Source organism: Ictidomys tridecemlineatus, chromosome 12, assembly GCF_052094955.1.
Source record: "Ictidomys tridecemlineatus isolate mIctTri1 chromosome 12, mIctTri1.hap1, whole genome shotgun sequence".
Classification (NCBI taxonomy): domain Eukaryota; kingdom Metazoa; phylum Chordata; class Mammalia; order Rodentia; family Sciuridae; genus Ictidomys; species Ictidomys tridecemlineatus.
In genome coordinates this window covers 96,392,440-96,417,302 of record NC_135488.1, presented here as the reverse complement: position 1 = coordinate 96,417,302, position 24,863 = coordinate 96,392,440, and the positions used below count along the sequence as shown (strand labels likewise).

Sequence of the window (24,863 nt, the reverse complement as noted above, 5' to 3'; positions counted from 1 at the left end):
TTTTATGTGATGCTGAGGATCAAACCCAGTTCCTCACCTTAACCCTAACCCTAACCCTAACACTAACCCTAACCCTTTAGGCAAGTTCTCCACCACTGAGCTACAACTCCATCCCCAAACACCTTTATTTTTATCTAGTATTTCCTTTTCAATTTTTAGGTATTAGCTTGGCTTCCATTTATATGGAAAAACCTGATTTGATTTTCTAGTCATAAACAGTTTCTCCTGATTTTTTTCCATTGTACTCTGAGTTATTCCTTATATAGTTATCACATTCGTAATTTATTTAAAAACCATCTTCTTGCTTGACTGTAAATTCCTGGGAGCAGAGATTATGTCTGTTTTTTGTGTTCTATGATTTGTGATATCTTTGCTCTATTCATGTACCTAGTGTGTAGTAAGTTCATAATAAATACACAACACACAGACAAGGGCATAATAAATTATCAATAATTATTTGCAAAATTATACTAGAAAGGCAGATCAGGGCTGGGGATGTGGCTCAAGCGGTAGCGCGCTCGCCTAGCATGCGTGCGGCCCGGGTTCGATCCTCAGCAGCACCACATACCAACAAAGATGTTGTGTCCGCTGAGAACTAAGAAAAAAATAAATAAATGTTAAAATTCTCTCTCTCTCTCTCTGTCCCCCTCTCTCACTCTCTCTTAAAAAAAAAAAAATAGAAAGGCAGATCAAAATAGCATGTGAAGAAAAAGAGAAAAACAAAAGAAACTTCCATGCATATTATTAAACTTCCAACTAGTTTTCACTGGGTTTTGTTTGTCTTTTTTTTTTTTTTTTTTTTTTTTACTTTGATTGCTTTGGTTCATTTGATTGAAATGCAGTGAGACCCTGTCTTTTTTTTTTTTCTTGGTGGTCCTGGGGATTGACTATAGGACCTTGTGCATGCAAGGCAAGCACTCTACCAACTGAGCTATATCCCTAGCCCAAGACCCTATCTTTAAATAAAATACAAAATAAGACTGGGCATGTGACTCAGTGGTTGAATGCCCCTGAGTTCAATTCCCAGTACCAAAAGAGAAAACAAAAACAAAAATTTAAGAACATGTCAGGGTTTAGTAAAAACAGATAACCTCTATAGAATGGGGTAAAGCTCAAAGGCTCTAATGCAGGGGTTTTAGAATCTGGCTGGTTTGAAAACTCTGTGAAAGTACTGGGTGTGGTGGTACCTATTTGTAATTCCAGTGACTTGGGAGGCTGAAGCAGGAGATTTGCAAATTGGAGACCAGCAATTTAGGGAAAACCTGTCTCAAAACAAAAATTAAAAAACAGAGTTGGGGATGTACCTCAGGCATGCTCCTTGGTTCAATCCCCAGTAAAAAAAAAACACACACACACACACACACCATGAAATACTTATATAAAATACAGATTCCTGAGTTATACCTTCCAGGAAATTATAATTTTAAAGGACTAGGATGGGGCTGCAGAGTGATTCTGATGCTGCCAACACATACATTAACATTCAGAAACTATTGATTTTTGTCCAGTATTATAATTTAACATAGGACAAAACTAAATTAGGAAGCTTTAGCAGGTTACTCATTGTTACAAGATAATGACACTGCACTGGAAAAGAATTATTATGAGGGTGTAGGGGGAGATTACATGTGTTTAACTTTATTTTTTGTTCAGGTATATATTTTATTTATTTATTTTTTTGACTGGGGATTGAACTCAGGGAAGCTTACCCACAGAGTAACATCCCAACTCTTTTAAAAAGGATTTTATATAGAGACAGAGTCTCACTGAGTTACTTAGAGCCTCACTAAGTTGCTGAGGCTAGCTTTGATCCTCCTACCTCAGCCTCCTGAGCTACTGGGATGACATGGGTGTGCCACCGCGCCCTGCTTTATTTTAACATTTTATTAATGAAAGAAACACACGGAAAGTTTGAGAGACTTTTTATAATAAGTGCTTGTATGCTCACCACTTAGATTCCACCATTAACATTTTATTCTGCATGTTTTATCAGATATCTATACAATTCCATCTACTCCTCTGTCCCCCACAGCATTTTAAAGTAAAATGCACTCATCAGTACATTCTACCAAACACTACCTCTAGGGTAAGAGATAACTTACTTGACTTCTCATCACATACTTTCCATAAAAAGGGCAAAGAAACCATGAGGATAGGGGCTGGGGATGTGGCTCAAGCGGTAGCGCGATCGTCTGGCATGCGTGCGGCCCGGGTTCGATCCTCAGCACCACATACAAACAACGATGTTGTGTCTGCCAATAACTAAAAAATAAATATTAAGAAAAAAAAAGAAACCATGAGGATAGCAGAAATGAGAAAATACAATAAAAACCAGTAAAAGAAGGAGAAGCAAGAAACAGTGGCAAATTTAAAAATAATTCACTTTAATCTGAAGTACATATTATAAAACACAAGCCTAGTAATGTATGCAAATGACTACAGATGGCAATTTAAAAAACAACAACAACAAAAAAAACCAGTACCTCCTAGATCTGTATTAACTTCCAGAGGTCTGACTTTTGGCATTACGTATAATTTTGGAGCTTACATATTATTGTTCCCCTTACAGCATTTCCCTTCTATAAATCATCATCTTCACATTCCACATGTCCACATCCTGTGACAGCCCTAGCTCTGGTCTCTTTCCAGGACACACTGATGTGAAACAAATGTATCTGGAAAATTGGGTGTGTGTGTGGTGTGTCTAATTCTTTTCCAGTGAATAGAAACAAATGGGGTCTGTGCTCTTGTTTTCTCCTAAGGGTGAATTTTGAAAAAAATATATACAGAAGAAAAGGTACTGGCTGGGGTAGAGCTAGCTCAGTGGTAGAGCACTTGCTTAGCTGTGTGAACCCCTGGGTTTGATCTGTAGTATCACAAAAAAGAAAAAGAAAAAATTAAAGTCTAATAATTGAAGTATATTAATTTATTTTTTGTGGTACTAAGAATCAAAACCAGAATCTTGGGCATGCTAGGCAAGCCCTCTACCTCTGAGCAACAACTCTAGCCCTAGACTTACATTTTTAGGATAATTTTAGAATTACAGAAAATGAGTTAGCATAGAGAATTTCCATGTGTCCTTTTCCCTGCACTCTTTCCCCTCTTATTAACATTTTGCATTAGCATTGTATATTTGTTACAATAAATGAACACACACACACACACACACACACACACACACACACACACACCAGGGATTGAACCCAGGAGCACCTAACCACTGAGGCATACTCCCAGCTCTTAGCACGGGTCCTGCCCGTGCTAAGCAAGCGCTCTACCACTGAGCCACAATCCCAGCCCCCTATTTTATATTTTATTTAAAGACAGGGTCTCACTGATTGCTTAGTGCCTTGCTTTTTTTTTTAATTCACTACTATCAGCTTATAATGATTTTTAAAATTTTTTATTTATATATGACAGTATAATGCATTACAATTCTTATTACACATATAGAGCACAATTTTTCATATCTCTGGTTGTATACACAGTATATTAACACCAATTTGTGTCTTTATTCTTGTACTTTGGATAATAATGATCATCACATTCCACCATTATTAATAACCCCATGCTCCCTCTCTTCCCTTCCAACACCTCTGCCCTATCTAGAGTTCGTCTATTCCTCCCATGCTCCTGCTCCTTATCCCACTAGGAATCAGCCTCCTTATATCAAAGAAAACATTTGGCATTTTTTGGGGGGGTGGGGGGATTGAGTAACTTCACTTAGTGCTTTGCTTTTGCTGAGTCTGGCTTTGAACTCATGATATTCTTACCTCAGTCTCCTAATCTGCTGGAATTACAGGCATGCACCATCACCACACCCAGCACTGATACATATTTTTACCAAGTCAGTATTTTACATTAAGTTTCCTTCTTTGTGTTGAACAGTTCTGTTGGTTATGACAAATGTGTGAATGTCACATATCCACCATTGTGATATCACACAGAATAGTTTCAGTCCTTACCCCTTTGTCTTACATATTTCCTTCCTTTTTATCCCTCTCCTCCCCATCTTGGAAAAAAGTTTATTATTATTTTTTTAAGATTTATATTCTGCAGTACTGGAGTTCCAGAGTGCTCTACCACTAAGCTACATCCCAGTCCTTTTTATTTTATTTTGAAACTGTCTTACTAAGTTGTTGAGGCTGTTCTTGAACTTTGATCCTCCTGCCTCAGCCTCCTTGACCCCTGGCAACAACTGATCTTTCTATTGTCTCTATAGTTTTGCAGAATGTCATATACAGTAGTTGGAATCATACAATATTAAGCCTTTTTTATTTTTATTTTTGGGGGTCAGGGATTGAACTCAGGGGCACTCAACCACTGAGCCACATCTCTAGCCCTATTTTATATTTTATTTAGAGACAGGGTCTCACTGAGTTGATTAGCATCTCACCATTGCAGAGGCTGGCTTTGAACTCATGATCCTCCTGCCTCATCCTCCCTAGCAGCTGGGATTATAGGCATGTGCCACCGCACCTAGCCAATATTAAGCCTTTTTAGATTGGCTTTTTAAATTAAACAACATGTATTTAAGGTTCCTCTATGTCTTTTTTGCTTAATAACTAATCTTCCTTCTTTCCTTTCTTTCCTTTTTTGCCATATTGGGGATTGAACTCTGGGCCTCTCCTTTACTAGGCAAGTTCCCTTCCACTGAGCTATATCCTCAGCCTAGAGAGGTCCTTCCTTCCTTCCTTCCTTCCTTCCTTCCTTCCTTCCTTCCTTCCTTCCTTCCTTCCTTCCTTCCTTTCTTTTCTTTCTTTCTTTTTTCTTTCTTTCTTTTTTAAACATTTATTTTTTAGTTGTAGGTGGACTCAATACTTTTATTTTTATGTGGTGCTGAGGATCAAACCCAGTGCCTCACACATTCTAGGCTAGTGCTCTACCACTGAGCCCCCGCCCCAGCCTAGGTCATTTCTTTTAATCCCTGAACAACCTTCCATTATATGGGTGTACCACAGTTTAATCGTTCATCTGTTAAAGCACACGTTAGTTGCTTTCAGTTTTGAGTGATTATGAATAAAGCTGCTATAAATCTTCATGTACAGGGTTTTTTTTGTTTTTTGTTTTTTGTTTTTTTGGTACTGGGGATTGAACTCAGAGGCACTCGCTCACTGAGCCACATCCCCAGCCCTATTTTGTATTTTATTTAGAGACAGGGTCTCACTGAGTTGCTTAGTGCCTCGCCATTGCTGAGGCTGGCTTTGAACTTGCAATTCTCCTGTCTCAGCCTCACCAGCTGCTGGGATTACAGGTGTGCACCACTGGGCCAGGCTGTACAGGTTTTTTGGGGACATAAATTTCATCTGAACTGGATAAATACTTAGAAGTGTGATTTCTGGGTCACTTGTTAAGACTATGTTTAGTTTTTTGAGAAAATTTCATAATCAGAGGTTGTGGGTTAACTTAGTAGTAGAACACTACAAGTGAGTCAGAGGTTCAATGCCCAGCACTGAAAAAATAAAACCAAAACAAAATCTCAAAGAACACAGAAACTGCTAAACTATCTTTGAAAGTGTTTTTACCATTTTGCATTCTTATCAGTATCTAATGAGAGTTCCTATTGCTTCACATCCTGACTAGTGTTTGGTATGATCAGGTTTTTGGACCTTAGTCATTCTAATCATTCTAATAGATATGCTGTTGTTGTACCATATTAACGTTACTATTATTATTATTTTTGGTACTGGGGATTGAACCCAGGAATGCTTCACTACTGATCTATATCCCCAGTACCCCGCCCCACTTTTTTTTTTTTTTTTTTTTTAAGTTTGAGACAGAGCCTTGCTAAATTGCTGAGCTTGGTCTCAAACTCGGGATCTTCATGTCTCAGCCTCCTGAGTCACTGGGATTACAGGCATGTACCACTGCACCCAGCCCATATTAACCATTTTTAGTGTACAGTTTAGTGGCATTAAACATATTTACACTGGTTTGCCACCTTACCATCATCTGTCCTCAGAACACATTTCATTTTGCAAAACTGAAATTCTGTACCTATTAAACACTAAATCTCCAATTTTGGGCTGAGGCTGTAGCTCAGTGGTAGAGTGCTCGCCTATCATGTGTGAGTCATTGGGTTCGATTCTCAGCACCACAAATAAATAAATACATAAAGATCCATCAATAACTAATAAAATATATATTTAAAAAAAAACTACATTCTTTCCTATCCCCAGCTCCTGGCAACCATTATTCTACTTTGTGTGTCTGTCTTTGACTATTCTAGGTGTCTTATAAGTAAAACCATATAGTATTTGTCCTTTTGTGTCTGGTCTGTTTTACTTATCATAACGTTCTGAGGATGCACCCATGTTGTAGCATGTGTCAGAATTTCCTTTCTTTTGAGGATTCAAAATTTTGAGAATTCAAAATTCCATAAAATGTAGAGAACACATTTTGCTCATCCTTTAGTGGACACTTATGTTACTTTCAAATGTTAGCTGTTGTGAATAATGTTCTTATGATCACCATGGGCAAATATCTCTTCGAATCCCTGCTTTTAATTCATTTGGATGTATATTCAGAAGTAGAATTGCTAGGTCATACAGCAATTCTATTTTTAACTTTTTGAGGAACTGTCATGCTGTTTTACACAATGGCTACACCATTTTACATTGCTTCCACTACTGCACAAGGATTCCAATTTTTCTACATTTTCATAAACATTTATTTTATTTTTTTTAAATTGTTGTCATTCTTTATTCTAGAAACAAGATTTCTGTACTGTCTTTATTACACACTTATGATAGTTTTTTTTTTTTTTAAGAGAGAGTGAGAGAGGAGAGAGAGGAGAGAGAGAGAGAGATAATTTTTTCTGTGTTCTCGGCGGACACAACATCTTTGTTGGTATGTGGTGCTGAAGATCGAACCCGGGCCGCACGCATGCCAGGCAAGCGCGCTACCGCTTGAGCCACAACCCCAGCCCCATGAACACTTATTTTAGTAGTGGCCCTAATATCAATTTTACTATAAAAATTTGAGGGGCTGGGGATGTGGCTCAAGCGGTAGCGCGCTCGCCTAGCATGCGTGCGGCCCGGGTTCGATCCTCAGCAGCACCACATACCAACAAAGATGTTGTGTCCGCCAAGAACTAAGAAAAACTAAATAAATGTTAAAAAAAATTCTCTCTCTCTCTCTCTGTCCCCCTCTGTCTCTCACTCTCTCTTTAAAAAAAAAAAAATTTGAGACCTTCTTTGTTTTTTAGATCCTCTTATAAATCTCAACAGTTTAGTGCAATGTTTGCATATGGTTCAAATGTAGGTATATGGTATTGATGTGCCCAAATTTACTATCGCATAACGTTAGCCACCCATTCCAGTGTTCCCCCTGCTATTTATCAAGGACCCTCTCCCCACCAGTGATACTGGGAATCAAACCCGGGGACTTAGACAAACTAGGCAAGTGCTCTATCACTGAGCTATATCCCAAGTTCTAACAAGGAATCTTTAGGAGTGGTGTTTGCTCTGTAAACTCCATAATCAGCCCTACTTCTCTCTCTGCTGATGTTGTATAACTTCAGACACAGGCCTCCAATCAACCAAGGCCTCTGCTGTCCTCTGTCCTCTCTTCTAGGGCAGCTTATTTATTTTAGGCTTGACTCTACTCTTCCTCCTAGCTACTTGATCCCTACCAGTCTTCAAAGGGGTAGAGAGGTGGAGTGAGAAACTGCTCTCTCTACTTTTTATTTCCTTTTCTTGTCTGTTGTAGTGATTCCCAGTAAGTACTAGAAATTCCAGTAATGTGTTGAAAGAGTGGTTGATAGTGGACTTCCATTACTTGTCCCTAATTTTAGAGGGACAGCATTTAGTCTTTCACTGTTAAGTATTGTTAGATGTAGGGTTTTTTTGCTTTTTTTTTTTTTAATCAAGTTGAGGAAATTTCCCTTTATTTTTAGTTTGCTGAACTTTTTTCTTTTTCCTCCATGAATGGGTGTTGGGTTTTATTCCATGCTTTTTCTGTGTCAATCAGGCTTGCTTTCTGAGTCCACATTTCTGATTCCAGGAAATTCCTTTTTCTGGAATTATTGGTGAATTAGTCAGCTTTTTGTTGCTGTGATCAAACTATCTGACACCAACAAATTAAAGGAGGAAAGATTTATTTTGGCTCACAGTTACATAGGTTTCAGTCCATGATGGGATGGCTTCATTGCTCTGGGCCTGTGAAGGCAGAACATCATGGTGGAAGGACTTCAGAAGATATTCCAAATTGGGAACAGTAGCTCACATCTATAATCCCAACTGCTGGGGAGGCTGAGGCAGGAGAATTGTGAGTTCAAAGCCATCTTCAGTAATTTAAACAGAGGTCCTAAGCAACCCAGCAGGACCCTGTCTCTAAATAAAAATATAAAAAAAGGGCTGGGGTTGTGACACAGTGGTTAAGTGCCCTTGAGTTCAATCCCTAGTACCAAAAAAAAAAAAAAAAAGAAAAAAAGAAAAAAGAAAAAAAAAAAGACATTTCAGATCCAAGTCATAATTACTGCCAATGAGAAGGAATTTCTTCTTCCTTTAAGGAATCACCACCTATGCCCATAATGTTTTGGTTGGAGGTTCTCAAAAAGCCTTTACTTGAAAATAGACTAACTAGGGATGGAGATATGGGTTGGTGGTCGAGTGCTTTTCTAGCATGTGTGAAGTCTTGGGTTCAATCCTCAGTACCTCAAAAACAAACAAATAAATAAAGACTAACCATGAAAATCACTACATTTTTTAATGTTGGGAGTATTTGCTCTCAATACCACATACAGAAACACAGATTCCTTATCACAGTTGATGTTGATTTCAACCTGGTCTTGTCCAGTTGTACTTTTATAATCACTTCACTTCAGGGAAACTGGACAAGGGTCTGGAACCTCTTAATTGTAGTCTTTGAGATCTCAGTAAGTCCTCAAACAAAAACATATGTTCACAAAAACAATAAGTTGTGCTAAAAGGTGCTGCTTCAAACTCTTGTTTTGCTGTATTCTATGATCATGAGTTTGTGAAATATTGGTTAAAGGAGGTTAAATAGGATTCCTTATCACAAAATAGCTCAGTGCTTTTGATATGTTAATGTATGTTATAAATCTCCCCAGAGGAGAAATACACAGGGAATTGCTTCCCAAATTTCTTTGATCATGGAGGTGTTTTATTTCAGAAAGTCTTCTGGGTAAAAAGCTTTGGAGAATAAGAGCTTAAAGGCAAAAGCAGTCTAAATTCATAGAAAAGAAATACTTTTCTCAAAAAGAAACAGTAACACAGGCCAACAGATAAAACTCTTGCTCAGTTCTACTCAATATAGCACAACATTAAAGCACAGTTTAAATTTAGCGTTCAGTTTTCTAGAAGTTGTTTTTCCTGTCAGTAAGATGGGGGCTTGATTTGCATTGGAGGCTTGATCTTTCAGATTAAAGGACAGTTTGGCCAACAGAGATCTTAAGAACTTTGAAATGGCAGTTTTCCTACTTATGTCCTGATGATTTAGAAACGGTTTCAGCCTAGTTACATTTGGATTTGATGATTTGTAGTCCTAGACCTCAAGACACAAGTTTTGAAGAAGCAGCTTAGGTTAGAGCGTGGGTTCTGGAGTCCAACTTCCATAGTTCAAAAGTTAGTTTACTGCTAGCCTTACCCTATAAGTAGTGAGACCTTGGATAAGCCATTTTACTTCTTTGTATTTCAGTTTTTAACGTTTTGTAACTTACAACAATCTTAAGCAAGCAGGATAAGAAATTTTATCATCTTCATTTTATACTTGGTGAAACATTCTCAGAATGTGTCAGTGACTTGCCCAGGCTAATAGGGGTGATCAATGCTGCAATACTGACTAAAAATCAAATGTTCACTCAGAATTTAATCCTTGAGATTTTTCTGACTTCATTGTATTGCTTCCCAACATTTAAAAAAAGAAAAAAAAAGGAATATTTGTGATTCCAAAATGAAATTTATATAGATTATGCAACTTTGCATATGAATTAACAATTTAAAATGCAGTTGAGATAACCCATAAATATTTTCTAAAGGAAGTCTGTAGGAATGTGAGAAGGCAATTAACTTTTCATAACTTTTACTGAACACCTAATATATGCTGGAAGTTATTCTACATTTTATGAATGATCCTTAATCTTTGCAAGGGCATTGTGATTTCCTTTTTTTTTTTTTTTTCCAGGGGGTGGGAGGTTGAACTCAGGGGTACTCAATCACTAAGCCACATCCCCAGTTCTATTTTCTATTTTATTTAGAGACAGGGTCTCACTGAGTTGGTTAGCGCCTGGCTTTTGCTGAGGCTGGCTTTGAACTCTTTGGCTTTGATTCTTCTGTCTTATCCTCTCTAGTCGCTGGGATTACAGGCATGCCCCACTGTGCTGGAGCGGTCAGATACTTTATAGATTGTCCTTAAGTGTAGGTGTAACCAATACTTTTCACATGGTCACACAGGAGTTGTGGATTTAAGGGGAGTCAAAAAGGTCTTCCTGCATTTGCAAATAACTGTGAATCTAATGATTATTTCAGGTTAAAATGTTAAAAGGGCCGGGCGTGGTGGCACACTTCCATCATCCCAGTAATGGTCTGGGGAGGCTGAGACAGGAGAATCCCAAGTTCATGGCCAGACTTAGCAATTTAGCGAGGCTCTAAGCAACGTTGCCTTAAAAAAAAAAAAAAAAAAAAAAAAAAGGACTGGGGATGTAGCTCACTGATAAAGCACCCTTGGGTTCAATGCCCAGTACCCGCTCCCCCCCAAAAAAAAATTAAAACAAGTTGTTCAACTATAGTAAATTGACTATTAATTTTTTTGACCATAGTATAAAATGGACTATAGTAATTTTCCCCATGGTGCTGGGTGTACAACCCACAGCCTCATACAGGTTAGTGTTAGCATTACCACTGAGCTACATCTCCAGCCCAACTAGAATCCTTTTTATTCCTCCAATACCCACAAAAACCTATTAACATAGCTTAAGTTATCTCAAATGAAAGAGAAACTAAGTTTCATTGTATGCTTCCAGCACCTCACATCTGGTATTTCTGTTCAGTAAAGATTTGGAAATAGGGAACTCAAACGTAAAGGGTACGGGTTTGGAGGGTCTTTCGGTTCTTTCAATTCCAAACTACAGGCTTCACAGAGAGTTCACTCTAAGACTAGAGCCCAGGCCAGACCAAGGTCTGCTTCTGACACCGCCGAACAGTTGCACCACGCCAACTAAGAACGGTCCGAAACAGCAGGAATCGCTGCGAAGGGCCTCAGGGTGTACCAGACAGGTCGCACCGGCCGGGGGTCCCCGCTTAGCGGAAATGCACCAAGCCAGGCGCGTTGAGAGGCCACTCCCCGGGTGCACAGGGAGAAACTGGGACGTCGTGGACACGGAACTGGCCTGGCCAGCGGCTCGTGGCACGCGTGGAACCTCTCGCGCATGCTCCGCCCGCCGGCCTCCCCCGCCCCGCCCCGAGTCCCGCCCCTATCGCTCCTTCTCCCCTCCCCCGCCAGCCTCTCTTCGACTTTGGCCCCTCCGGCCGGGCGGCCGACGTTCCGCGTGCGTGCGGGCGCCTGACTTCACTTCCGGCTAACGCGCTCCGCTTGCCCCCTGGCCCCGGATGGTGACTGGCGGTGGTGCTGCACCTCCCGGGACTGTCACTGAGCCGCTTCCCAGTGTGATTGTGCTGAGCGCAGGCCGGAAGATGGCGGCTGCGGCTGCGGCGGCCTCGGGCCCGGGCTGCTCTTCGGCGGCGGGGGCGGGAGCGGCCGGGGTCTCGGAGTGGCTGGTGCTGCGGGACGGCTGCATGCGCTGCGACGCCGACGGGCTGCACAGTCTCTCCTACCACCCAGCGCTCAACGCCATCCTGGCCGTCACCAGCCGCGGGACCATCAAAGTCATCGACGGCACCTCGGGGGCCACCCTGCAGGCCTCAGCGCTTAGCGGTGAGTGTGCCGCAAGCCAGACGGGGGCTGTGTCGGCTGCGGGAGGAGCCGGGCGGGCGGATGCCGGGCAGGGAAGCCGCCCAGCCCCGAAGCTCGGCCTTCGAAGGGAAGCGGGGTTGCGGGAGGGCAGGGCTAGGGGCTCGGGCCAGGTAGTGAAGGGAGGCCCGAAAGCTGACGGAAGAGGACCTTAGGGCTTGGCTGCTTCGGCGGCAGCAGCTGGGAAGGAAAGACCGGCGAGTCGGGGAATGGTGGGAGTTGCCTTTAGGGCCGTGAGCGTCCGGTCTGGCTTGGTCCTCTGAAAGTGGAGAAAGAGGCCTCGAAGCTCGGCGCTGGAGAAGGCAAGCCCCCCACCTGGGTGGTGGAGAAGGTGTCGGGACTGCGCTCTGCTAGATGAGAGAGCGAAAGGCTCAAAGGGTTGATCCCGGCGGGAGAGGTTGGTGGCCGGAGGCAAGGGGCGCGAAGCGTCCGAACCGGCTTCCGAGCCCAGAGTTCCTGGAGAGAAGTGGCCGGCCGGCTGTTCTTGGGTCCCGCAGGTGCGGGGACTCACAGCGGGCTTCGCGCCTGGGGTGGGGGTGGGGCGGGCCTGGGGTGGGGGCGGGGAGGGAAGTAGGCGGGCCAGCTGCCTGAACTGTTGAGTAGACTAGTCTCAGTCTGGCAAGACAGCTAGAATAGACCCAGTTCTCTAGCTCTGGGCTTTCAACTTCTGCTAGGCTCCAGTACCTAGAAGTTTAGGATCTGGGGTGTATGAAGTACCGGTTCTTTTCGGTTTGTAATTAGGTGATACTTCACGCCCTCTCAACTTGTTTTATCACAGTTAGCCAAAAAATTGGGATTTGGACGTTTGTCTGAGTCTCCCATTGGAGGACAGTACTTCTGGGTGGTGTAGACGTTGGTCTAGGGATAGGACTTTTGGAATGCATGAGGTTGAACTCTTAGAGGACAGACTAGAGTGTTTTGGAATTGCCCTGGCTAAGTTAACATTTCGCTGAGGTGACATTCCATTTGTGGTTAAATGACGAGTGGCTTAATTTAGATCTTATAGGTTAAGATTGAAAAATTATTGTATGAGTGAGTTAGACCCATGCATAGAGAGATAATGTATGCAGTAATATTTAGCCAGTGGAGGTAGTTATGTGCTCTCCCAGTTTACTTGTATTTTAACATAGACAAATAAAGAAAAGTTACTGTGTAATAAGGCATTTAAAAGAGTAATTGGCAATTTATGAATACAGAGGTGAAAGTAGAGATTTTTGTTCATGTGTCACTTGGGAAAGAACTAGTTTGTATATAGTTACAGAATGTAAACCAGATATATGTATCTAAGAGATATGTTTAAGTGAAAGTTTTGGATCATAGACTTGTAATTTTTTCTTTTCTTGGTTTAGGTAAATGACAGAAAGGGTCCCAGATGTAGCACCAATCAATTACTGCAATTTGGGTATAACAGCTTGTCACTGTGAGGGAGATGCTCATTAGTAATTGGGTATCTTCCTTTTAAAAAATTCATTGAAAATATTTCAGAAATGAAGAGGAAAAAAGAGTAATTAACAGCGAACAACCACATATCTCCAACTCACCATCAGAAATAAAAAATTGGAAATAAAGTAGAATCTTCCTTTGTGTCCCTCCTGGATTTCTTTCCATTTAACTCTCCCTCCTCCATAAATATCCCTGATTTGGTTTTATCATTTTCATACATGTCTCATATCTGATATTATTTTTCATGATTCTTTAGCTCTGAGTAAATGATATTATAGTATATAAATGCTAAAATTTCTACAGAAATTCAGAATAATAAAAATATTGAAGTATTTTGGGTAGGAGGAGTTTCATATTGTGTGTGTGTGTGTGTGTGTGTGTGTGTGTGTGTGTGTGTGTGTAGGCTATGTTCGAGAAAATAATGTGTGGCAGGGTTTCTTAAAATGGTTGTATATTTATATGCCTGAAAATGGAAAGGAAGAAAATAACCACTGGAGGGGTAGATTGTTAAAGAGGAGGGTTTTAGGTGTACAATATAAATATAAAGATATATGCATAAACCAGCACTGATTTGTAATATCTTAGTTGGGGTATATTGTGCCATTTGTTAATAAGAAAAGTATGGGATGTGATGCAGCTGCAGATGCCCATGCATGAGGATTGAGTATATAGAGGAGTTTAATGGCTAATAGAACAAAAAGATTGCAGGACAAAAGTTGAAAAGTAACAATGGATAAATTTGAAACATTTTACATATGAGAACTAAAGTTTATTATTATCAATTACCAGAGGTTATATAGAGTCTGTGTCTCTAATGTATTTAGACCATTGGGAAGGGAATGCTGCATTTTGTTTTTAACCTGGAATATGTAGGTATTTACTTGATTTGTTTTTAATGGTTAATAGAGGGTGACAGTACTAAAAATAGAATAAGGTTCCAGTAGTCCACCATGGTTCTAACATAACCCCTCTTTTCAGTTCATGGGCAGTGAGCCACCTTCTCTTCTACCCCAGAGAAAGACATCTTTGTGTAAGGGGATAAAGAGTGGGGTAACCAACCATATGAAGTTTATTAGGTGATAGAATATCATGCCTTATGGATGCACAGGGTTTAGCTTATAGGTTTATAGGTAGCCTGTTAGTGTAAGTTGGAAATTGAAGGATTGGAACAGGACTTGTATGTATATGTATTCAGTTTGGTGGTAAAGATTTTTTTTTTAAATATCTAGAATAGGTCTTCCAATGATTGTTTTATAAATTTTCACTACATTAAGAGCTGTCAAGATATATGTAGGTTAGGCAAGATTTGTTAGTGTTTTAAGAGTTAAGGTTTTTGATGACCTGAGCTGGTTCCTGGGCTGGGGGGTATTCAGTGACCTCCATAGTTTGGCCTGTTTGATTCTCTTTATCTCTGATTTGTTTTGTGAAACTGGTCCATTTAACTCCCCACATACTCCCGACTATATTACTTTTGCTCTTTGTTGGAATGCATCAGTTCTCTCCAATCAGACAAGTCTTACTCATTTTTTTGTGGCTCAGAGCATATTTCAACTTCCTGAACCCTTTGGCCAGCAAGGAACCCCTGAGTACATATTGTTCTGTTAATGTCCATTTTAGTAATTTGGCAGTGTGCTGTTTCTGCTGTTTTGAATATTCAAGTTTCATTTTATTTTGCTTTTTTGTAGGTTTGTTTCTCATATTTCAGCAATTATAAAAATCTCTTAGTAGGTATCTTGTCTGCTTGTTTATAATTTTCTCTACAGGATGCTTCTTACAAAATATTCAAATATCTATATATATATTTGGGTGGGGGGTACTGGGGATTTAACCCAGCGGTGCTTAGCTTCTGAGTTACATACACAGCCCTTTTTACTTTTTTGTTTTGAGACAGGATCTCGCTGAGTTGCTCAGGGCATTGCTAAGTTGTTGAGGTTGGCTTTAAACTAGCAATCCTCCTGCCTCAGCCTCTTGAGCTGTTACAGGTATGCACCATTGTGCCTGGCTCACTCAAATATTTTTGATTTGAAGCATGTATGTATACTAATAAGTGCTTTGAATAGATGCTTCTTTATATACTAATTGCCAAATAAAGACATTCCCTGACTTTTAAAAAAGTAGACTCTATTTTTTAGAGCAGTTTTTAGGTTCACAGCAAAATTGAGCAGAAATTGCAGAGTTCCATGTATCCTCTGGCCCTACACCTTCACAACCTTCCCTACTATGAACAGGGGATACCACAGTGGTATAGTTGTTACATTAAAAAATGATCACCCAAACTCCATATTTTACATAGGTGTTGAATAGTCTAAGGGTTTGGGCAATTATACATATTCACCATTATACTACCATACTGAATAGTTTCATTGTCCTAAATATCCTCTGCTCTGTCTTTTCATTCTTCCTTCTCTTTTCACCTCTGGCAACCACTGATCATTTTACTGTCTTTTAGTTTTGTCTTTCTCAGAATGTCATTGTTGGAATCACTGGCTTCTTTCAAGTAGTGTATGCATTTAAGGTTTTTCCATGACTTTTCATGGTTTGATAGCTATTTTGTTTTTTAAAGAGAGAGAGAGAGGGGAGAGAGAGAGAGAGAGAATTTTTTTTTTAATATTTATTTTTTAGTCTTCGGCGGACACAGCATCTTTGTTTGTATGTGGTGCTGAGGATCGAACCCAGGCTGCAGGCATGCCAGGCAAACGCGCTACCGCTTGAGCCACATCCCCAGCCCTGATAGCTATTTTTTTTAAAGCACTGAATAATATTCCATTATGTGGATATACCATAGTTTATGTACCCATTCCTGTTTGGAAGGACTTCTTGTTAGCTTCTAAGTGTTAGCAATTATAAATAAAGCTGCTGTAAAAATCTGTGTGCAATACTTTGTGTGGGTAGGCAGTGAACTACCTCCTCCCTTTCTACCACAGGGAAAGACATCTTTGTAAGGGGATAAATAGGGGGTTACTATATACATAGAGTTTTACTGATAATAGAGTAGTATGCAACTTTTCAATTAATTTGGGTCAATTCTAAAGTGTTTGGTTGATGGAGAATCATATACAGTAAGAATATGCTTGCTTGTCCAAGAAACTGCCAAACTGTCCTCCTGAGTGGCTATACCATTTTATGTTCTCACCAGCAACAAATGAGATTCTGGGTGGCATAAGAAAATGAACAAATTGAACTTAATGAAAATTTAAAAATCTTGTGAATCACTATTAGCAGATTAAAACAGATAGCTCTAAACACCAGATTTTGGTCAGAATCTGACAGGTGTTTAGAGGTATCTTTTAATTTGCGATTCTCTAATGCCATACAAGGTTGAACATCTTTTTATATGTTCATTTGCCTCCTTTTTATGTTTATTTGCTAAATTGGGTTTTAAAAATAAAAAAGTTATATATACCACTTGACCATGCTGTTTACATACCTAGATTTGCCCCCTTCTCTTGCTGTTGCCAGTTCATGCAGTTCAGCATGATAAGAAGTAGCTTGGCTCTCCAGACAGTTGGCTCCAGTTAAAATTATGTTTTTTGTTTTAGTTTAGTAACAGTGTAACCTTGACTAAATTATTCAACATTTGTTTCAGTTTCCCCATTTGCAAAATGGGAATGATAATTGTACTAATTTTTATTGATTTATTTTTTCAGTGCTGGGAATCAAACCCAGAGCCTTGAACATGCCAGGCAGATGTTCTATCACTGAGCCACATCCCCAGCCCGTTTTTTTTTTTTTTTTTTTAAAAGAGAGAGTGAGAGAGGAGAGAGAGAGAGAGAGAGAGAGAGAGAGAGAGAGAGAGAGAGAGAATTTTTAATGTTTATTTTTTAGTTTTCTGCGGACACAACATCTTTGTTTGTATGTGGTGCTGAGGATCAAACCTGGGCCGCACGCATGCCAGGCGAGCGCGCTACCGCTTGAGCCACATCCCCAGCCCCAGCCCGGTTGTATTTTGAAAATTAAATACTAATGCCTGTAAAATGCTTATAGAGCAGTGTATTTATCAAATACACAAAATAGTTTCCTTGTATTTACTTGTAATTCTTAGTAAATAACCTTGCTTTTTTTCTTGAGGCCTTTTCATATTCTTTGTAAAGTCTTTTGAACATAACCTGCTACTTTCCTATCTCCTGCAGACCAATCTAGTTTTCTTTGTTGTAAGAATAAGGCTTTGGGGCTGGGATTGTAGCTCAGTGGTAGAGCCCTTGCCTAACCCATCTAAGGCTAGGTATTTATACCAAAAAAAAAAAAAAAAAAAGAAGAAGAAGAATAGGTATTATTAAGGTATTGTCTTATTTAATTATTCTTGGTGGTGTTTTCTCTTACTCCTTATAATAGCACACTCCCCCAACATAGTACTCTCCCCGAGCACCTCCCCTCCCCAGGTACTGGGGATTGAATCCAGGGGTGCTTTACCACTGAACTGCATCCCTAGCCCTTTTAATGTTTTTATTTTGAGATGCATTGTTGCTTAGGGCCTCATTAGGTTGCTGAAGCTGGCCTCAAACTTGTGATCATCCTGCCTCAGAATCTTGTGGGGATTACAGGTGTGTGCCACTGTGCCCAACCATCATAGTACATTTTGTATTGTTTATTTTATTTTTTATTTATTTTTTTGATACTAGGGATTAACCACTGAGCCAATCCCCTGTCCTTTTTTGCATTTTATTTAGAGATAAGATAGGGTCTATCTCTGAGTTGCTTAGGACCTTGGTAGGTTGCTGGGGCTGGCTTTGAACTCAAAAACCTCCTGACTGAGCCTCCTGAGCTGCTGGGGTTATAGTTGTGTGTCATATGTCACCATGCCCGACTTTATGTTTTTTAATAAGTTTTTTTGTGGATATGTGGAGACTGCATGGGCTTTATGTGTTAGGTGATCCTAAGTTTTAGCTAGCTTTCTTAAACTTCCTGAACCCCAGCTTCCTCATTTGTGAATTAAAATTAATATTTAATAGGGTAGTTGTGAAGATTAAGTGGTCAAACATGTTAAAAGTACCTAACAGTTAGTGGCAAATACATAGTAGCTACTCAGCAAATGCCAGTTCTCTTGTGTCTCTTGGATGCTTAATATTGTAATGCTCTACAAGATTGTTTTAAAAAAGTTTACTCATTTATGTTTATATACAGAGGATAGATAAATATCATTCAAGTATGGGTGGGAATATGAATGTTGGTAACAAATGTAATCTAAGTTTGGATAAATATCTTTGTGTATATAGGTTTGGCTAAATAGAATAAATTTAAGATATTACTAGTTCTCTGTGTATATATAGATTGTTCATATAGTACATGTACATAAATAAATGAAGATATATGTGTGGATAGTAATCAGTGGATAGTGTATATATTATAGGAGGAAGACGTGTAATTAGTTTCTGAAGTGGATTCCAGGTCAGTGTTGCAGTGGAAAAGGTAAAAAGCTGCTCAGCATTTTTAGACAAACATTGTGTTTCTTTTAGATTATCTCCCTTTCCCTTTTTCCTAGGTATATATTGACTTTGATTAGAGAAAATTATAAAATTATAATAAATAAGAAAAAAGATCTTTATATTCTACTCCAGCTTCAATGAAGTTTCAATTTGGTGCACCCCCCCCCTTTATTTAGAAACTTCTTTTTTAAAAAAATTGTTTATTTGTCGTACTGGGACTTGAATCCAGAGGTACTTTACCACTGAGCCACATCTCCAGGACTTTTTATTTTTTTATTTTGAGATGGAGTGTTGCTAAGTTGCTTGGGGCCTCACTAAATTGCTGAGACTGGTCTTGAACTTGTGATTGTCCTGTCTCTTGAGCAAACTTGAAACCTATAGCTGCCTATTCCAAGAAATGCTGGAGCCTGCATGGTCCTCAAGAAATAAATTTTTAGAAAAAAATGCAGTATTTCCCAGTAATGGAAATTTTAAGTGATTCAAACCTTTTTCTATTTCCTGCATACTAACTTGGTGCATGCAACCTTTTTATCAATTTTTCTTTGAGAGATAATAAATATGGCTTGAATTTGGAATTTCTAATAACCCTAGAAGATAGTTATCTTGGATGCATCCAGTTCTTTTATAAAGAATTAAATCAGCAGAATATCTCTTTGGTCTAAGCAGTTAGGCTCTGTTTCAGTCACCTGACTTTGGTGATATTAAGTGATGAATTAGTTAATGTCAGAGGTTTGCTGTTTTGTTAACAAAGCACTTTTCTCTAGTTAGTTATAGTAAATTTGCATTATGCTAAGATCTCCTTTTAATGTTTTGTTTGTGTTTTAAAGAGCCTATATTTTTATTGAGATTTTTACTTTTACCCCTCAGACTTATCCTAACTATTGAATGCTCTAAGGTGGTTTTACTCTGACAAAGAATTTATTCTAATCTTTGTTTTAGTATTTTAGATTTATTAATGAGAGGCAATATGAGAGACCTTGAAACCTGGCAGCCAAGGCTCAATTAAGCCATAACCCCCACTCCCACCCCTTGCAGAGTAACACTGGGGATTAAACCCAGGAGGGTTGTTCTCAGCTACATTCTCAGCCCCTCTGCCCTACCCCTGATTTTCTTTTTCTTTTGCTGTGCTGGTTATTGAATTTGGGTATTCCACTACTGAACTACATCCTCCGGACCCTCTTTTTTCCCCCTAAACTTTATTTACTTATATGGTGCTGAGGATTGAACCCAGTACCTTACATGTGCTAGACAGGCACTCTACCACTGAGCCACAACCCCAGCACACCCGCCCCCAGCCCTTTTTATTTTTTATTTTTATACAGAGTCTTGCTAAATTATGATCCTCTTACTTCAGCCTCCTGAATATTTGGGATTGATGGTACATGATACTGTGCCTGGCATATCCTCCTTTTTATTTATTTATTCATTTATTTAGTTGCAGATGTACACAATGCCTTTATTTCTTTAATTTTTAAGTGGTGCTGAGGATTGAACCCAGTGTCTCAGACTGCTAGGCAAGCGCTCTACCACTGAGCCACAGCTCTAGGACACGCAATTTTTTCTTAGTTTTCCATAAATGTGACTGAATTGTAGTAGACATAAGAGCAATAATTTTTGTATCCAAGAGAGTTATAAACTATATCTTAATTTATTTTGGACCTGATTTATTGTTATTATTTAAAGCATTAGACCACATTTTTTCCCCTTTATTTATCTATTTTTATGTGGTGCTGATAATTAGACCCAGTGCCTCACATGTGCTAGGCAAGCGCTCTACCACTGAGCCACAACCCTAGCCCTGGACTTGAATTATTAAAAATGTAAGGTGAAGTAAAGAACTGATGGCTGATATTAACACAGGCATTTATTGAACATATGCTGGGCACAGGGAATACAAAATAACTAAGGTAATATTTTTGTCTTTGAATGCATGCTACATGCTTTTAGTAAACCATTTTAGCATAATTTCATAAGTGCTGTAGCATAGATATGCAGAATGTCATGTAAATATGGAGCAGGGAATTGTGAATACAGAGGGAGTTTCTTCAACCTAAGGGAAATTGGAAAAGCTTCTCAAAAGAAGGCAGCCTTTATAATCAGTTTTGAAAGATGGAAATACTACGAAGGAAAATTTAGGTACTTCCTTGTGAACAGACGCTGGTCTTCAAAAACATCATTAATTCAAGAACAGAGAGAAGTATTTTGAAGATGTTGACATTTATTGTATATGTGGGAATGGTTAAGGTCCAAGCAGAATTATAGGCAAGGATAAGAGCACTTTTTTTTTTTTTTTTTTTTTTTGGTGCTGGGGATTGAACCCAGGGCCTTGGGCTTGAGAGACAAGCATTCTTCCAACTGAGCTATACCCCCAGCACCACTTTTTTTTTTTTAAAGAAGTTTGGACTTGATATTAGTAATAGGGAGCCATTGTAGGTTATGATATGATTAGAGTTGTATTTAGAGAGATATGAAGCTAATATCTGTTTGTGAGAAGTGATGAGAACATCATGTAAGACAGTTTGAGAAGGAAAAACAATATAATTTGGTTAACATGAAGAATGAGAGAAATTGACAAGGTGAAAATTATCCTTAGGATTCTTCTTTGCATTACTGGATGGATGATGTTTATTAATCCAGATAGGTAGTATAAGAAAATAGGGTGACTAGCTTTTGTTGGAGAAAGCTTGAAGTAAGATGCAAATACATTTTTCGGTTGTGTTAATTTAGAGGTATTTTGAAGTTCATCCAAGTAGAGATGTCCAGAAGACCCTTAGCAGTTGAAGCTTGAAAATTTGGAAGGCATAGGCACTAGAGAGAAAGCCTAGTCTAGTTAGCTGTTCAGGATGTTGACTCCTGAGCATTTGAGTCGCTCTACATATATCAGATAGGAACTGCCTTGCTCACTTCCATTTGCTTTTTCATCTCTTACTAGCTGTGACTTTAGTCAACATGCTTATCCTTTCTGTGTGTTTCATAATTACTTTAAAAAAAAAAACCAGAGAAGATTTGTTTATTTATTTATTTTTTTTTGAGAGAGAGAGAGAGAGAATCTTTAATATTTATTTTTTAGTTTTTGGCGGACACAACATCTTTGTATGTGGTGCTGAGGATTGAACCTGTGCCGCACACATGCCAGGCGAGCGCGCCACTGCTTGAGCCACATCCCCAGCCCTCATAATTACTTACTGAATTATTGGCAAAGTTAAATGCACTGATTTGTAAAATACTGCTTGACCTACCATAATAAATCAGTAAATGTTATTTTTTTGTATTTGTGTTTTAAATTATATAGTTCTGTTCAACATGTGTTTTTAAGGTGAGGATAATAAGGTGAATTTGAAATTTCTTCCTCAATCTGTTGATATAACAAAAATAGTAATTATGAAGAGGGTACCTTTGGCAAGACACATCTGAGCTACCATCATTAAAATGGACCAATAATATTTTCCCAGATATATATCTGATTATGTAATAAATGTAGAAACCCTTTATAAACTTTAGCACTTTATTTTTTTTAGTTGTAGATGGACACAATATCTTTATTTTTATTCATTTTTTATTTTTTAAAATATTTATTTTTTGTAGTTTCACACAATAACATTTATTTATTTATTTTTATGTGGTACTGAGGATTGAACCCAGGACCTCACACATCTGAGGCAAGCACTCTACCACTGAGCTAAACTTTAGCACTTTAATATAAGGAGTACACAAAAGTACAAATGAACTTCTGTGGTATGGACGAGATAATAAAGGTGCAAATTACAAAAAGAAGTATAGAAATGAATACTCGTTTCTATACTGTATGGAGGTACAACTAAAAAGAATGAAACAGTTGATATATAAAACAGTCTATAAAATAGTGCTCCTAAAAAGTCATTGTTCAGTTTGAGTGTGTTAAATCAGGGATGTATGTTACAAGTAGACATTGCTTACTTTGGGGAGGAAATGATATAAATATTACAATGAGGAAGATGCGAGTGTTTTTGAGATTTAGTGTGGGCACTGGGAATTTAATCTTCATGATTTGTTATTGTACTTTGATTTATGAAGTAGGAGAGAGAAGTAAGATAAGGGATATGGCACAGGGCAGTGGTTCTCTGTCTTGCTTGTTCATGAGAATCATCAGGGGAGCTTTTAAAAAATACTCTGTTTGGGCTCCAGTATTCTGATTTAAGTGGTCTGGAGTGGAGTCTAGGCATACCTGCCCTCTTGCCTGAGAAAGCATGCCAGCTGGTTCTAATGTGCAGTTGGATTTAGGGATTCAGACTTTAACATAAGTACCGTAGATAAACAAGCTTATTTTGTATGTGTGGGATAAATGAGAAAGTTTTTATTTGATTTCTATAATATTCTATTTAGTCTTGAAATATTCTCAATTTCTTTTGCTAATACAACCTATCTTACTGTTCTTAAATTTGTATTTAGTGAGTATATATTTAAATATGTCTGTGAGTAGCAGGGGCATATCAAAGGCTAAGTTTCTGTTGCTTTGTATTTTTAACATTTTTTTTTTCTGTAATTTTTGGTCTTTTGAGTTAAGTCACTAGAGTCAAGGAGAATGATTTCACACTGGAGGATGTGGAAGGAGAGAAGAAAGGGAATAGGAGGACAGGGATGTGGGCTATCTGTGTCAACAGGTCAGCTATTTTATGCCTAGAAATGTTTTTGTTTTTATGTAAAAACAAACTAATAGGGCTGGGGCTGTAGCTTAGCGGTAGAGCACCTGCGTTGTACATATGATGCACTTGGTTTGATCCTCAGCACCACATAAAAATAAATAAATAAAATAAAGATATTGTGTCCATCTACAACTAAAAAAAAAAAATAAAAAAACTTAAAGAGTATTGCATTTCTCACACTCTACCTTAATATAGTAAAAAGTTCTTCAAAACTGTATGAAGTGGTTGATTTTTTTGAAAAATTTATTGTGTATGAAGTACTGGTGATAACTACTTGCTTTCCTGGAACTGATGGTTTAGTGGGAAGAGCTCTGTTACACCCACACTATAATGTCAGGTGGTGATAAATGCCATAGGAATGTTAAAGCTGGTATAAGAATGGCTTGTTAAGTTTGTGCTGTTAGGGAGTCTGAGAGGTCTTTAAATTTGTGCTAGTTAGGGTGGCATTTGAATAAAGATCTAAATGATGGGAGTTAGCAGCAGTGCAAATAATAATCAGAGGAATTTTCCGCTGGCCTGTTACTAGAGTAGGCACAAACAGCTGGATGGATTTTCATCATATTTTGGGTGGAATTTGAGTAGGGATGACTTAAAATATAGGGTATGTAAGGAATGATGGGTCTCTGTGATGATTATTTTGGAGATATGTGTTACCTATGTTTAACAGAAAAGAGTATTTTTAAATATGAACTGTAAATGAGAATTCAGATAAACACACACTATAAATTGTAGAATTGTATTGATATAGCTGAGTTACTTTCTCATATTGGTAACTTTATGCAACAACAACTATTTATTTACAGACAATTAAGAGTTCTTTGAGCAGCATCAGGTAGGGAAGTTAAACCCCAAAGTTTACTTTAGCCAGATCAGCATTGTGAAGGAAGATTATAACCTGTTTGTCCTAAGTTGTTGAGAAATATAACTGACAGATTGGATATCTGAAAAAGACCCCATAGTGTGTTGCAGGGGATACTAGGTTTTTAGAGATTAGTACCATCTATGAAAATTTTTCAGTGATGATTGCTTCCAAAACTTTCTTAATTGATATCACACATTTAAGGTTATAATAAAATAAGAGAGTCTGGTGGCAGTTTTGGTTAAAGTGAATAAAGAGAATTGGAATGTGGAACTCTTCTTCGAATAATTTTGTATCTTTTGAAGGTCCTTTTCTATGCTTTGGTAGGTTTTGGTTTTCTGGCCTAGAACAATACTATCCCTGCATTATATTTTATCATTGTTATCTTTTCTTCATGGTCCCACCATTGAACTTTTACAGACTTTGTTGTGTATCAAGTTTTGTTTAACAAAAATACTTTCTTTTTAAAAATTTTTTTTGTTTAGTTGTAGATGGATACAATACCTTCAAATAATTATTTTTATG

General features: G+C 38.5%; 1 protein-coding gene across 18 annotated transcripts in view; it reads left to right on the top strand.

The window, feature by feature from the left end:
- The first annotated feature begins 11,493 nt into the window (after window positions 1–11,493).
- Birc6 (baculoviral IAP repeat containing 6) overlaps window positions 11,494–24,863 on the top strand; it is a 212,070-nt gene continuing 198,700 nt past the window's right edge. For 9 of the 18 annotated variants that reach the window (XM_078029413.1, XM_078029415.1, XM_078029408.1 and 6 more), the window contains exon 1: window positions 11,518–11,895. In XM_078029413.1, coding sequence (XP_077885539.1) covers window positions 11,571–11,895 — 325 coding nt within the window. In that variant the 5' untranslated portion in view covers window positions 11,518–11,570. Of the gene's footprint in view, window positions 11,896–24,863 lie in introns of all 18 variants that reach the window. The other 9 variants (XM_021724552.3, XM_021724551.3, XM_021724550.3 and 6 more) reach the window with 4 other exon arrangements.